We start from the raw sequence: 15,997 nt of genomic DNA, 5'->3' as shown, positions 1-15,997 counted from the left end.
TCAACCATTCAGTGAGTGTGCACTTGATGCTGTATCAGATATCAAATTATGTGCAACCAATCTCACTTTAAAACAACCTATTCTAATTGATGATGCCATATATATGTAATAATTGGAAGAAAAATAATATTCACAAGAGTAATAACACCTGTATTTCTTTTGTACTATGTTCAATGAAACTCAGAACACTAGTGGTAATAATTAAAAACCAAGTCATAGGCTTGTTACCAGCTGCCACAGCTTGAAGAAAAAAAAATAATCTATATTCTGCCTAATGTAGGCAGTTATAGGGGTGCAGACCTGGATCCCATTGATGCTATTGCTTAATTATCTACTATACGTGGGTCAAAAAGGTGAAAATAATAATTAACTGTCAAACATACCTTTTTGTTGTATTTGTATTTTCCAAAGGTATACAAGAGCCCAAAGGTGAAATAAAAATAGAAAATCTGCTTTTATTAATGAATTCATTCACTTAAGTTTATATGAAACTGTGTGAGCCGAAAAGAAAGAGAAAGAGCTAACTCCAGTACAGCTTGTATCCAAAGAAAACTCCACCCACATAAACTGTCTAGTAACAAATCAATTTTTAAACCCTTAGGTTAAGTACCATCTTTTTTTCTCTTGCAAGCACTTGCTAAGCAAATAATAATAAAAACAGGAATTACATCATGTGGACAAACTTTTTGACTGATTAAACATTAAAAATAAGTCTTTTCTGCCAGTCATCGATGGAAGATAATGCTTAGGAAATTAATCTTTTTACACAATAATTGCCTTGCATCTTTGAAAAACTCCAGCAAGAAATATGAAGAGAGAGAGAGAGAGAGAGTAGGGCAAAAGGGAAGGAGAGACGAAGAGAGGGAAAAAGAAGAAGAGAATGCAGAAAATGTTTTTATCTTTACTGGAATTACTTAACTCACATTTTAATGTTAGGAGATGGCAAAAATTTGGTGAAATGATAAGCATTTATACCCATACCCCAAGATAACATAAAATATGTACTTCAGATAAAACAATGTGCTGAAAGTGATATGTAGAGACAAGCATACAACAAAATGCACTAGGTTTTGTTGATTATTCAAACAGTCTTTATAAACTGAATAGTTACTAAAAATATTTCTATCTAAATGCTTGAGTAAATCAATGACTTTATTTTTTCCTGAATTATAAACAGACTATATTTCACATCTTATAGATTATTATAATATAAAATAATAGCTAGCTGTGCATAATTAGTACATTTATGGACACTCCCTCATTTCCCTGTATTTGAGACAACCACTCAGTTCAAATTATGCCTTTATTTCCCCTTCTCTATATGCATTTAATTCCTTTAAATATTAATAAAATTTATGTAAGAATACTGGAAAATGATTAAGCCTATCTACTTGGTTAAAAACAAGTTCAGAGAGCAGCTATTGGGGGGAATATTCAAATTTATTAGCTGTTCTTAGCAAACTGCCCTCAAGCCCCACGTTTCCAATCTCAAGAAGAATTTTTCTCCAACGGGCACTGAATCACTTTAATGTTGACTCTTGTGCTGCTCTACTCCACCTTCAAATGTAGCCAGTAAATTCAGCTTTACTACAGTACTATAAAAATATGAAAGAACCATAATAGCATCTAAAAAAGAGCTGTTGGCACCATATTAGTTTAGAAAAAACCTTAAACTGAATACTAATGCAAAATTTAAGGACAGTTTGCCTAATTGCCAAAAGAGTTACAATAAGTATTTTGCCATAATGTATAAGTTATCTTGAAGGCATCTGAGACTATTACTGTGTAAGATACAGAAAAAGTCCCCAAACTGTCATTGTTCTCATGAGCTTTTTCGACATAAATAAATCATCAACATACTATCTTCACGGAAACACTGTCCTCTGATTAGAGGATTGCCTTAATGTGTGCAGAAACACTATAAAGAGACCATTCTGCTTCTTTAGTAAGTCAACTTCCTTGACTGGCATCCAATATGGATCCACCTCACACCAAATTCCACTTTACAGTGAATATCGTGACTGTAAGGTTCCGGTTAAACATTCGAACAGAATCAATACAGTTTTACTTCCCTTTTCCCTTATTACCACGACCAAGTTTTTAGAGTTGAAAAGGAAACCAAGATCAAATTTAGATACGTTGTTTGAAATTAGCAAAGATGAAACACTTCAGTGCCAGACAAAAGCCCTGATTTTAAGAGTAGGTTTTTGCCTTCCCTGAAATGCCTTGCTCAGGCAGTGTATTTTTATGCCTGCAGATATTGGCATGTTTCACATTTAAGATTATGACACACCAACTTATTTCAAAATTTTTTAAATCCTCCACTGCGCATGTTTCAAGTGCTTCATGACTATCACTGATAATTGAGCAATTAACTTGAAATTACCAAATATGCTGTGATGGCACAATATGTAGTAAGCAACGTGAAAAAATAAAGAGCAGAGGAACTTAGTACAGTGAAAAAAATTAATAATAAAGGGTAAAATAGGCCATAATAGTAATAGTACTGAGTAAGTTTTAATGGTCCCAGGTCTTAGTAGTTTAATGGTGCCAGTAAAATGGTTTAATGAAATAAGTCCAGAGTATTACAAATTTTTAGAGCAGTTTATTCTGGTGCTACAAAAAGGAAGCTTCTTTCTAACTGGTCTTGTGTAATACACAGGGATTAGTTCAAAAAGTAAGTGTGGGAGTTTCATTAGACAAAAAAGGACAAAAAAATTAGGTTAAAAAATCCTGACAGGCAGATTCTTAAGAAACACAAACTTGCAAAAAAATAGATGTAAAGTCTTCCTTTAAGACAGGCAAAGCAAAAACTCTAGGGCTAAAGATGACTCAAGAAGTCATCAAGCTATTGTGATCATATATGCAAATCAAAAATTAAGATACATGGCTTGACATCAAGAGGGAAGGATGAAATTCAGCTATACTAAAAAAAATCAGAATGCCTCCTCACTGCTCATCTCATCAAGGTCTCTAATACTGGACTTTTCTGGCTAAAACCATAGTATGACTGTGAAGAGTAGCTCTTTAGTACTTAAATATAGCCAGTGAAGCAAATTCCATAAACCTAAATCCTACCTTATTTCGGTGGCACACCATCTTAAAGGTTTGCAAGAAAAACAAAAATTTAGAAAGTCAGAGAGTAAAAGGAGATTCAAAGTACAGCAAGTAAAAGGACACTATTAAAAAACATTTTTTTTTCTCAAAATTCCATCAATATTGCTCCAAAACACCACTAGGAGATTAAGAATAGGCCAGCTGTCCTTTCAGGTATAAATTAGAAACAGAAAGTGGAGAGAGCAAAAAGAACAAGTATCTAAGGGCACTAGTATTAAAATTTAAAAGCTTAAAATGTAACGGATATACACATTCAGATTAGCAAACTGCTTTCAATTAAAGTAGATTTCTGGCCACAGTTCACAAATGTATAGTAGCTGTGTGTATTAATGTAGATACTTCAAATGTCAGTATATCTCTAATTAACATGAGCACACAACTGTAAAACTGAGAAGACACAATTTTAAATTCCTTACATTCCCAGCATTAATGCTTTCATGGGGCAGCTCCCGTTGTCATGGAAAATGGCATTCAAGCCCTATTTGTGGATTTTCACAGCTCATCTTTTTTATTTACCTGCTCTATGTCAAGATTAGCCTGGAATAATATTTTTTAAAGATAATGCACTTAGACCTACTTGTCCTTAAAATCACAGATGTTCTCACTGAAGGAGCTTTGGTCTGGGCTACGTTCAGTTTGAAACAAATTTCTCTCCATTTTAAAATACCACAAAGAGATGATTTCATGATTCTTTTTGTTTGTTTCCTAAAAATCTATGCAATTCAAAAAATTTCAGCTGAAGCATGACATGTGGAGTTTGGAAATAAGGGTATAGGAGAATGTCAGGGAGGAGCAAATGATCGAGGAACATGAGGAAATAAAGTGGTAGAACGTTCTCCAAAATCTCCTGCCTGACTTACTCTACCTAAACTTTTCAAAAATATTTGTACAGCAACCAAGTAGAGACTGAGATAGTGATCAAACAACAAAAGAAAGAGAGCTAAAATATTCTCTGAGAGAAGACAGATTGGTGTTATGGAAAGAGCATGGAATTTATACTATGAATCCCTTGGTTTGAGTCCTGCCACTCTGCAAAAATAAGGATAATTCCTACTCAACTCAATGTCTGCAAAAGCAAGTGTTATGCTGAATTAAGATATTGTTGTCATTATTAACTCAAGCATGGAGCTAAGCAATAATCATTTTTGTACCAGACAATAAAATACTTCCAGACTTTTTGAGAGAAAAACTGCTATTAGAGACCATGAACAGAGATAGAATTTTATAAAAGGGAATTCATTATCAAATTTCTAAAAAGGCTTGGGAACCTGAAAAAGCAGGCTATCTAATTCTCTGTTTTGTTGTTGTTATTGTCATTGTTTTTAACCAATCATTTACTGCCCTGGTAAAACTGAAAGGACAGAATTAATTAATTACATTTTAATTAGAGATAAAAAATTAAATGTGGGATATTAACATGCAAAACAAGGTCTTCTTATACAATGCCTACTTTGGGAAAAGAAAAAAGGTAGTTTTATTTTTTAAAAAGAAAGAAAAAAGCTAGAATAAGATGCTTTCAGCTTCTGAAAAGATAACCATTTTCCTTCACAGTGTTCTCCTACTCTGACCTAGGTAGTAGATGTAAGTAGGTAAGATTCCAATCGGTTCTCACACACCTTTGGTGTGGCCTATTCATAATGGATGTGCAAAACAATATCCCACCTCCTTATCTCACAGACCGGCTTCTGCATACCTTACTAAGAAACCTTCCCGTGGCCATGAGGTATAACTTTCTGCCTTAGATCATGTAGCAAATAAGCAGTTCCAAAACATGGAAATTAAAGTTCCTAAAAGAAGCCATTGTCACTGATCTCATTTGCCTGTTTTTAGGCTAGACTAGATGAATATTTCTACTGTTTTAGCTGCCTCGTCATTCAGTGTAAGTGGCAGACAGTTTCTGCAATAATTACAAGAAGTGAGAATGCAAGCATTCTGGATGCCATGTTAATTTTATTTGACTTATCTTAGTCATAGTATCCTGCTACATTTCTTTAATAAGAAGGTTCCATAGTCAGGAGATGGCGGGAACAAAACTTGAGACCACTGACCAAAGGAACAACAAACTCCACAACCTAAACTATCAAATGGAAATTGTCAAGTCTGGAAAACAATTACTTTAGGCCTGTGTGATTACTATGACTTCCACCTAAGTGATTAGACAAAATCTGACTAGAACTTTTGGGGTTTTTTTAAGTTGAACTCCAGAAATAACCATATGAAAACTACACCCACAGTGCCCCTTCTATTTTTTAGCCTCTCTGTCAGGTCACAAGAAAAAAAATTCAGCTAATTGGATCACCTCTGTTCAAAGCTAGTCTGTGTATATCTGGTTGGGGTATTGCTGGATTGCTGGGGGGCAGGGGGTGGTAGAGAAGAGAAAAATTCAGGAAACAGAGTCTTTGGGTGAGGAGAAATGTAGACTATATTTTGATTAAGGCCATCTTGGTTGAAATGCTGGTAATTGTCTTGTATTTGTAGTTTAAAAACATTAATCATCCTAAAAACTGACTACAGGTAATGACTGAATGATACTTGAGAAGAGAGAAAGGAAGTAAAAGAAAGGATAAAGCAACAAAGACAAGATTTGGACAGTTCAAAATTATTTCCCTTCACACAGATTTCTAACAGGATAAGCTCAGCTCCTTGGAACCATCCTTTTTCTCCAGAGCCCTTCAAAGATACTTTACATTTCTTTCTCCATCTTCTTTGCCTCCTAATCCTCACTGTGATACCTTGCACAAATTAAAAGCTTATATGTAATCCAAATGAACCATGGAGTTTAATATTTTGTGTTTTACATAAGAATCCAGTCTTCAAATAATACAATGTGAAGTGATAGTCTCATAAAAATAACCTTATTCATTCTTAAAACATTAAAAAATATACAAAATGTGTTAAGCTATATTAAATATTCACATCTATTTTTTTAAGATGGTTCAAAATACCTGCCCCAATCAATGCTACTAGTAAAAGAAAGGTAAATCTGGTTTTAAATAAATTTTCACTGCTCTGTTTAAATACTGAATCACTTAAACTCTAATTTATAATGTTACTTTTTTCAAATACTTTCCTAGAAGTTTATTCCCTAAAATTCCTTTATAGTAGTACACTAACAGAGGAAAAGTTTCCTCTGTCTTTGTGGTTATCGAATGTAAAGATCACCTTAGATATCAATAGTTTGGTACAATATACACACATAAATATATCTTAAACTCAATTTACTTAAATATGGTCTTACATACATACAAACATTTTTAATACCTGCCACATACTCTAAACTACTTTTTATTAATAAATACATAACAATTTAAAGTATTTTCATTGATCATTAAAGTTCATTCAATATTTTTTCTTGAAATTGACCTTCTTTCCTGAGAAAAATTATCTTTGTTCTCCAAAATACCATTTTAAATATATAGCATTTTGAGGGTGGTGAAGAAGACAGGAATACCCCAATTTTGATATACATTATACATTCACTAAATGAGTCTTTGGTTCCTTAATACATAATCTCCTCAAGTACTGACAGCTCTTTGAATTCTGTATCATCTCACATCTTTTCAATGAGCACAGGCACACAGAACTTTTCAAGTACAGACAACCAGAAGACTATAAGAAGTTATCAAGGTAAATTATTCATGTGCAGATAGACTAGCCCCTTTAAGGTAATCCATTCCTACAACTGAGCCCCATCTTCAAAAAGTAAGATATTTATTGTTTCAGCCTCTTGTAATTGGCCCTGCCATTGTGTTATTTCACTGGAAATCACAACAGAGGCTTTTTTCACCCTCTGATATTTTTCTATACTCCTTTTAAAAAAACACTTACAAAAAACTAATAACACTTTAAAAACACTGTAACTGTTCTCATCACACAATGAGTAGTAAGAGTAATAAATAAACCAATACTTACAAATATGCACAAAAAAATCGGCTCCAGCACCCGGAAATCACTGGTAAATTGCCTTTGAATTCATGAAAGTGACCTGAAAGTTTAGACAAAAAAGGAAATGAAAAGGGATTAGTAAATTGCATTTACTTGCTTTATTAAAGAATACATTCTGGCTACAAATTATACTATTTTTTAACTCGGTCAGTTGTCTACTCTAACAACTTTTTCCAAGATGATAATACCAAAAGAAACAATTCCTTCATTGTTCTTCATGGAAGAATATAACATCTCCATCCATTAAGGCTTTAAAAATACTGTCAGTAATAAAGTGGTGTTTAAAAATATGAATAAGTAAAAACAAAAGCAAGAAAAAATTTTAAGGGAATAAAGCCTTACAAGTTACATTTGAAAAACTATTTAATTTATGTCTGCAAGTTAAAATGAATTAGCTTCACAGAAAATATCTTGGATATGTCCAACAGGAATACCTTGAAGGTAGACTAAATATGAAAAGATGCAGTTTTAGTTCTGCCCAAGATGTGGAATCCATTTAGATGCTTAGGCTATATACAATGCATTCTGTATGAGCCACAATTCAATTCAAAATTCTTTTCCTTGCACACACTTTAGTTCTGGCTGAAGAGGTAACAGATGCAACTCAAACATACAGAGCTAGCCTTGTAAAAAGTTTTAACTAGCACAATGACTCACTTTATGCCTCTAAATATCTATGGTTTCCTCTCTCCAGAACCCCCATGCATTAGAAAGTAGTTTGGTAGTTTATTTTTATTGTTTGGTCTAAATACAGCACATTTTTGGTTCCATGAAAACAAAGAAACTTTGTTGCAAAGGCCGTACTCTTTCCAAAAAGTTAGGATGGCTATGAGTAGTGTTCAAGTGAAAATAATAATGGAGCTTGGGTTCCTAATTTAGGTCAGAAACTTTCCTAGACTCTGGGGATTAGTTTGATTCAATCCACATATTTTAAATACAGCCAGTAAACATCTAGGTTAGTTAACTAACCTAGTTAGTTAGCTAACTAGATTTTAAATAAAATTCATTTCAAAAAAAATAGATCTTGTTCAACATCATTTATAGGAACTACTACTCCCAATATTGCATTTATAGCACAAATGGCCATAATAGATTAGGTATTGGCCTCTGAAATTAAGTGAGATATGAAATAAATATACAACTCAGCCCTTCCCCAGCTCCTATAACATGCTTTTGCCTAAGTGACCCATATAATTTATTCTATTTTCTAGTCAGGATTGATAGATAATAAAGTCCTGGGCATTTGGACAGCTTTAAGTATCCATACATTTCCTCACTAGACCTCTTTTCTCTGTAGGAAATGGTGCCTCAGGCTTCCCCAATCCAATTTCACCAGTTTCTAGCAACTCTGCAATGGCTACTTCTATGGCTTCCAGAAGTTCAAGAGAGTCCGCCCTGAGGAAGGTAGCTCTGTCATTTATTTTTGGTATTATACCCTTTACCTCCTCGTGGCTTTCTGATGTTTCAGGATTCAGTAGAGCAATTTTACCTGGGACACCACACAACCCAATGTGGACACACTCTGTGTACTAGTCAAAGCCAGAAAAGAATTCTGGTTCTGATATAAACTATTCTCACATTTTATCTGACCCTGAATTAAAAATTATAACTGCAGTTATCCATAAAGTAAATCTCTAGCAAAATGCTGTATATCCAAAAGCCTAAAGTCTGGAAGAATCTAAAAGTGTTCTTAAGTGCTCACATACTTTTAAAAGGATCTCACCTTGTCTTTCTAGCAACTATTCTTTTAAAAGCATGAATTGGAATTATGCAATATATACAATACATCCCATTTCTTCACTTGCATTTAAACAATAGAGGACAAAATAAAAGGCATCCAGATAATATTGTAACTGACATATGTCTCATCTTTTTCAGTTAAGGTTTCTAATTCTGGAGATATTTTAATTTTAGAATAAGTCAGATTCCAGAGATTTAGGGCAAATAGTATTTTAACATTCGTCAATATGAAGTCAATAAATTTCAGTTGTCATATAAGTCCAGTCTTGCTGCATATTTTAAAAGCAACTCTGAATCTCATTATCAACTGATTTATACTATTGGTGAATTTTGCAGCAAACACGTTTAAAAGTATAAGCTTCTAAAATCACAGTTCACTATTATAAAAAAACAAAAAAATCACACTAAGTGAAGTCAGACAGAGAAAGACAAATATCATATGATAGCACTCATATGTGGAATCCAATTTTTAAAAATAAAGATACAAATGAATTTATTTACAAAACAGAAACAGACTTACAGATATTGAGAACAAACTTGGGGCTACCAAAGGGGAAAGGTGTGGGGAGGGGTAAATCAGGAGCTTGGGATGAACACACACACACTATTGTGTATAAGACAGATAACCAACAAGGACCTACTGTATAGCACAGGGAACTCCACTCAATATTCTGTGATAACCTATATGAGAAAAGAATCTTAAAAAGAATGAATATATGTATATCTATAACTGAATCACTTTTCTGTACACCTGAAACTAACACAACATTGTAAATTAACTATACTCCAATAAAATTAAAATTTAAAAAAAAGACTTTAATGCATACTTCCTCCTGAAGAGAATTTAGGAATAAACAAGCAACATTTTATGATGGGCAAAGAATTAAGAATCAACTCACAAGAATTAACACACAACTTGAAGTAAGCTACTTCTTTAAGAACCAGAAAAGTTTAAGCTGAAGAAAACATTTCCAAAATAAAATTGGCAACGGTTCTGAGGGCAGCACAAAATTAAGAAGATAGAAAAGGAAATACCATCTGATCTGGAAAATCACAATATGTTTAGTAAAATGAATCTTCAGAATACCCAATCACCATGGATTGTTCCACTCCTCTACTAGTTCATTCATTCATTCAGCAAACATAGATCATGGGTAAAGATTTCACTGGACAATATGATCACAAATTTTTTAAATAAATAAAGTCATTACATTGTACACCTAAAACTAATACAATGCTATATGTCAATTACATCTCAATTTATAAATAAATAAATATTTTTAAATCATGGGCTTTGTCCTAAAAGACTTTTCAAACAATCAGTAATCCAACCGTGGGGACCTCCCTGGTGGTTCAGTAGTAGAGGATCCACCTTACAATGCAGGGGACGCGGGTTCAATCCCTGGTGAGGGAACTAAGATCCCACATGCCATGGGGCAACTAAGCCCACTTGTCACAGCTACTGAGCTTGCCTGCGGCAAACTACAGAACCCACGCGCTCTGGAACTGGCAAGCCACAACTACAGAGAAACCCGCGGGCTGCAACGAAAAGATCCTGCATGCCTCAGCGAAGATCCCACATGCCTCAACAAAGATCCTGCATGCCTCAGCGAAGATCCCACATGCCTCAACAAAGATCTCACATGCCGCAACTAAGATCCGTTGCAGCCAAAAATAAATAAATAATAAATCTTTTTTAAAAATAATAATAATCCAACCTGGACAACAGACTATTACGTCTGACCATGGTGCTGACATCCTCCATATTATTTGGTTATCAAATCTTTTGCATATTCTTAATTTACTAAATAAAAAGTGCATTGTAGCTAGTGGGAAGCAGCCACATAGCACAGGGAGACCAGCTCGGTGCTTTGTGACCACCTAGAAGGGTGGGATAGGGAGGGTGGTAGGGAGGGAGATGCAAGAGATATGGGGATATATGTATATGTATAGCTGATTCACTTTGCTATAAAGCAGAAACTAACATACCCTTGTAAAGCAATTATACTCCAATAAAGATGTTAAGAAAAAAGTGCATTGCTACAAACTCTTCAATATAAAAATGCACAAAGAATATAAAGAATAAATTTACAAATGAAGAAATACAAATGTCCAATAACAAAAATATGCACAGTCTCCCTAATAATAAAGTAAATGTAAATAAAGTATTTTCACCTAAAATATTGGCAAAATATCTTGTAAACTGGACAAAAACTAGCATTTATGAGGATGTGGAAAAATAAACACTTTCAGGTACCATTCATGGGATTATAAATTGGGTACAACTTTTCTGATTGGTAATTTGACAGAAAGTGTTAATATTTTTAACGTCAATACCCTTTGAGTTTGAAAGGCTATTTCCAAAATTATCCTAAGGAACTAATCACAAAAATGTTAAAAGACATATACATGTAATATGCATGTTCATTACAGCATTTTTCTAACAGCCCAAAATTGGAAATAACCTACTAACTGCATATTATGGTACATATATATAACAGTACTCTGTAATCATTAAAAATTATGATATAAACCTATATTTAATGACATTAAAAGATGGCCACAAAATATTGTTGAATAAAAAAAACATGTATAATAAGAGCTAATTTATAGAAAATCAAATGTGTATATACACACATGCACACAAAGTAAAGTAAAATTTAACAAAAATGTTAACACTGAGTGAGATATGGGCTTATTTTTACTTTTTTATTCTTATGAGTTGGTGTTATTTAGATTTTTTTTATCCTTAACATGTCTAATTTGTCCCAAAATAAAAAAGCTATTTCTAAAATTCACTATATCGGGCTTCTCTGGTGGCGCAGTGGCTGAGAGTCCGCCTGCCGATGCAGGGGACACGGGTTCATGCCCCGGTCCGGGAAGATCCCACATGCCGCGGAGCGGCTGGGCCCGTGAGCCATGACCGCTGAGCCTGCGCGTCCGGAGCCTGTGTTCCGCAACGGGAGAGACCACAACAGTGAGAGGTCCAAGTACCGCAAAAAAATAAATAAATAAATAAAAATTTTTAAAGAGGCCTCACCCATTCCTATTGATTCTGTAATTCCAAAAGCATGGCCTAGGAATTTATTTTAAAGCATAGCCCCCAAGTGATTCCAGTGCACACTAAAATTCAATAACTGCTGGGCTTAAGAGCAACTGTGTTAAATGAGGATAAGCTCACAAAAAATTTTGTGCAAAAAGATTTTTTTTAAATAATTCTATAAAATGTTTTATCTTACTAAAAGATTCTCAATGCTTTTAGATTTCTTATTTTTTAAATAAAATATTTTTTTAATGTAAGGATGAATTAGAAACTAGAATTTAACTTAAAAATGAAGGCTTAGTTATCGTAGAGTGGTTTTTTTTGAGAATGATACATGCAATTCTCCAGCAATACAATTAACATTTTTGAGAGCCCACAGGATACATAACATGAATTGGAATCTCTGGGGATTCAAAACAACAAAGCACAATCCCAAATCTCCAGCAACTGACAATTTGGATTCACTGTGAGATGAGTATTATATTTAGAATAGTCTCAACATTTGCAGTTGCATTATCGTATCTGGAATAAGGAGAGGAGTCCATCCCTGCTGAGTTTTTTCTCCCTGAACTCTGCTCACAAAATAAAGTGGCAGAACATTTTTAAAGCAATCATTTAACAAAAGTTTGTAAATAAGTACTGATTTTTTAAGACCATAAATTTTTTAAATAAATCTACTATTTTTCTATAGAGTAAATAGATAGGGAAAAGAGATGGGTTGTTCTTTATACTTGTTCTAGGTAATTAAATCAAGATAAATTTAAAGACATCTAAAGAGGATCTGTTTTGATACTCATTTTAAGATACTCTTCTTGTTACCACTCTTTGTACCACTCCCTCTTAACCACAAATAATGACTTCAGTAATGGAGCTCTGTAATTTAAAGTATCAGGCAAATAACACCAAGTTACTTAGATGAATTGACACCGCCTGTTGTGCAAATATGTACTTAGGATGAGATTATAAAAATAACAGCTGCATTATCAACAGCTCATCATTTACTGAATGTTTGCTCTGTGTTAAGCACTGGAAAAACAAAAATGAATGACATAGAGTTGGTGACTTCAAGGAGTTCACAACCTAGTAAATGAGACAAATAATTACAGCTTTGTGTGAAATACATGATGAAGAAAAATTATAAAACTATGTAACCCAATTTTCTGAAATAAAGAATATGTATAGAAAATGGGGATGCTGCCACTTAACTCCCAAGGTTTTTGTGAGGATTAGAGATAAGAAAATGCGTCCTAGATGGGATGTGTCTTCTATAAATGTACTTCCCTTTTTGCTTTTTCCCTGAGATTTCGTTGAAATGTGCCCAAGACACAACTTACACAGATGACCTGGTGGCTAATATAACCACTCACTTTTTAAAGAAGAATGTCTTAAGGGTATATGACCTTGGCAATGCTACCCCATCATCACACTCAATAAATGGACACACTGCATGTCCTCAGGGAACTCAGTCATACACTATGGATTAGTCCTTCCCAGACGTAATTAAGTCTTTTGCTCACTCTCAAAAACACAGAAACAAATGAAGAGAATCATGTAGAGAGATCCTGCTTATCCTTTTGCTGTATGTCTTTCATAACAATTTAAAGATTTCACTGTGAAGTCCAGACAAGATCTGGCCTGGCATCTCTCAGAGTGCCTCACTTACTAAGTGAAAAATAGGAATACCAGGATGAGATGTACCCAAGTTTACAGGCACATAACTCACTTAGGACCACATGACAAGTTGGTGACAGAGATTTCACTTTAAGTCAGAGTTTCCAATTACTGAGCTCACATCTATTCTATGAGGAACATAAATGTCTCCTGTTACTCCATCTGTAAAATGGGATAGTTAGCATTCACTTCTCTCATACCATGTCAGTTTCACTACTTTGCCTTCACACTTAACTCATTTGAAAAAAGACACTTCATAAAATGGAAAGGGGTTAAATACCTGAGATGAAATATGTTTCTCTGGTGCTAGTACCTTCCCATTTCCCCCAACTCCAATCAACCACCAATTCCTGTATACTTCTTGTCCTGGAATTTTCCTAATTTCCCTTTTTATTTTTTTCTGATTCACAATGAGATTGATGGGACTGTGTGTGTGTCTGTGTCTGTGTCCACACGTGTGTAGATACACTTAGGAAAAATACCCTGCTACACAAGACATAATTCTCATTTCCCTACATTACTGCTCTCATGCCACCACTGGGACAAAAACCATTGCCTTTTTAATGTGAGAAGATGGAAGAAATGTACAGCGCTCTCCAATACTCAAATCCCAGCCCTAAATTTCATCCCTGATCAATAATGTTTCTGCAGAATTCACAATAAAAGAAGACTAGGCATTATTAAGCAATAAGTTGATATTTATTTTCTTATTAAATTGTCATAATTACTTTGTGATGGGATTACTATCCTCATTTTAAAAAAAGAAAAAAACTGAAACTCACTGGGATTAAATATTTACAAAGGTGGTAAGTGGCACGGCTGGCACTCAAATTCACAATCTCTGGCTCCAAAGCTAGTGTACTTTCCATGTTTCATTTAAGTAGCATTCCTTAATATTTCAGATCCTTTCAAAACATATTGGTTCTGATGCTAAAAGAGCTTTGCTTAAGAGATTCTAAATCCCACCATTTCAATACATTGATCCTACTCCTGCCCTTCAACCACCATATTTCTCAGGGACAGGCACTATGCCAAGTCCACACATCAGCCTATATAATTCAAAGCCTCTTTCTTGCATTCTCTACTCCAGGGTAACTTCCCAGAACAATTTTAATGGACAGAGGAGTCTTTCTTCTTCTAAAACAAAAAAATGAAAATATTTAGCATATCTATCAAACACAATAAGGAAACTTCCAAAACTTAAAGATAAATATTCTAAGGTCAGTGATATTATTTTGTACATTAAATAATTTAAATTTGAGATGGTTTTGAAAACTAAATATACATGCTTAATTCCTTTCCAATAATAAAATAATCTAAATAAATTTTAGGTTCAAAAGTGTAATGTAAAGTACAAGAGTTCAAACAGTATATTATTGGCACAGGAATAATAGGCAGATCAATAAACAACAGAAAATCTAGAAATAGATGACAATTTGTAGAAAAATTTAGTCTATAAGTGACACTTCAAATCAGTGGAGAAATGATAAACTATTCAACAAATGATGCTGGGAATGAGTAGACATTTGGAAAAAATAATATTGAATCTCTACCTCCACTTTACACTAAAGTAAATTCCAGATGGATTTTTTTAATGTAAAAACTAAAAAGAAAAATGACATTTAAACAAGGAAAAGATTAGTAAAACTGACTACACTGAAAATTTTAAACTTCTGTATTTAAAAAAAAAAAAAAAGACCATTAACAAAGTTAGAAGACAGACCACAAACCAGAAAAATAAAAAGTATATTTTTGGTATGGTATGACAAATGGGAACATCAAATCAATAAGAAAAAAATAGAAAAATAGGCCACAAAAACGAATAGAATATTTATAAATGAGAAAATGGAAAAAGAAAATAAGCTAAAAAATGATTCAATATCAAATTAATTTTTTAAATGTTAAGTAATACATTGATTCATATCTCAACACAAGATAACAAAGATTTAAAATACTAGTAATATGTAATGTTCATGAGCATGAGGAATTGGACACTCTCATTCACTGGTGAGAATGGAATACAGCACAACCTTTCTGGAGGGCAGTTTGACAATTCTGCATTCTCTATATCACTTATAGAAAAAAATCAAACAATATGGAAAAGCATAAGAAAAAAGTAAAAGATATTCTTTCCAATACATCCAAATTTTAAATGTACATGTCCTTTGATACAAGAATTCTAGTTCTATTTTATCCTAAGGAAATTATTGGACAAGTGGGTAAAGAGCATATGTACAAAAATGTTCATTGAAGTGTTTATAATAGGAAGGAACTGGAGACAACCAATGATTAATCAATATTCAAATAACTAGGGTACAACCACAAAATAGAGTACAATGCAGTCATCACAAAAATCCATATTTAGAAAGAAGAAAGATATCCACAGCATATTGTTGCTGAGGGGAAAAAAAGGCTGAAGCACAACATGTATTTTCTTCCAATTGTATAAAAACAAATAAACTATTATATGGGTATGTACGC

General features: G+C 33.5%; 1 protein-coding gene across 35 annotated transcripts in view; it reads right to left on the bottom strand.

Annotated features, from left to right (window-relative positions):
• SOX6 (SRY-box transcription factor 6) overlaps positions 1–15,997 on the bottom strand; it is a 645,440-nt gene that overhangs the window by 537,331 nt on the left and 92,112 nt on the right. For all 35 annotated transcript variants that reach the window (XM_067038178.1, XM_067038186.1, XM_059069816.2 and 32 more), the window contains one exon: positions 7,030–7,102. Coding sequence is in view for 16 of the 35 variants with exons in the window: in XM_059069816.2 (XP_058925799.1) it covers positions 7,030–7,102 (73 nt within the window). In the remaining 19 variants the exon portion in view is untranslated. The remainder of the gene's footprint in view (positions 1–7,029; positions 7,103–15,997) is intronic.

Source organism: Kogia breviceps, chromosome 7 (assembly GCF_026419965.1).
Source record: "Kogia breviceps isolate mKogBre1 chromosome 7, mKogBre1 haplotype 1, whole genome shotgun sequence".
Classification (NCBI taxonomy): Eukaryota; Metazoa; Chordata; class Mammalia; order Artiodactyla; family Physeteridae; genus Kogia; species Kogia breviceps.
This window is presented reverse-complemented; position numbering and strand designations above follow the sequence as displayed.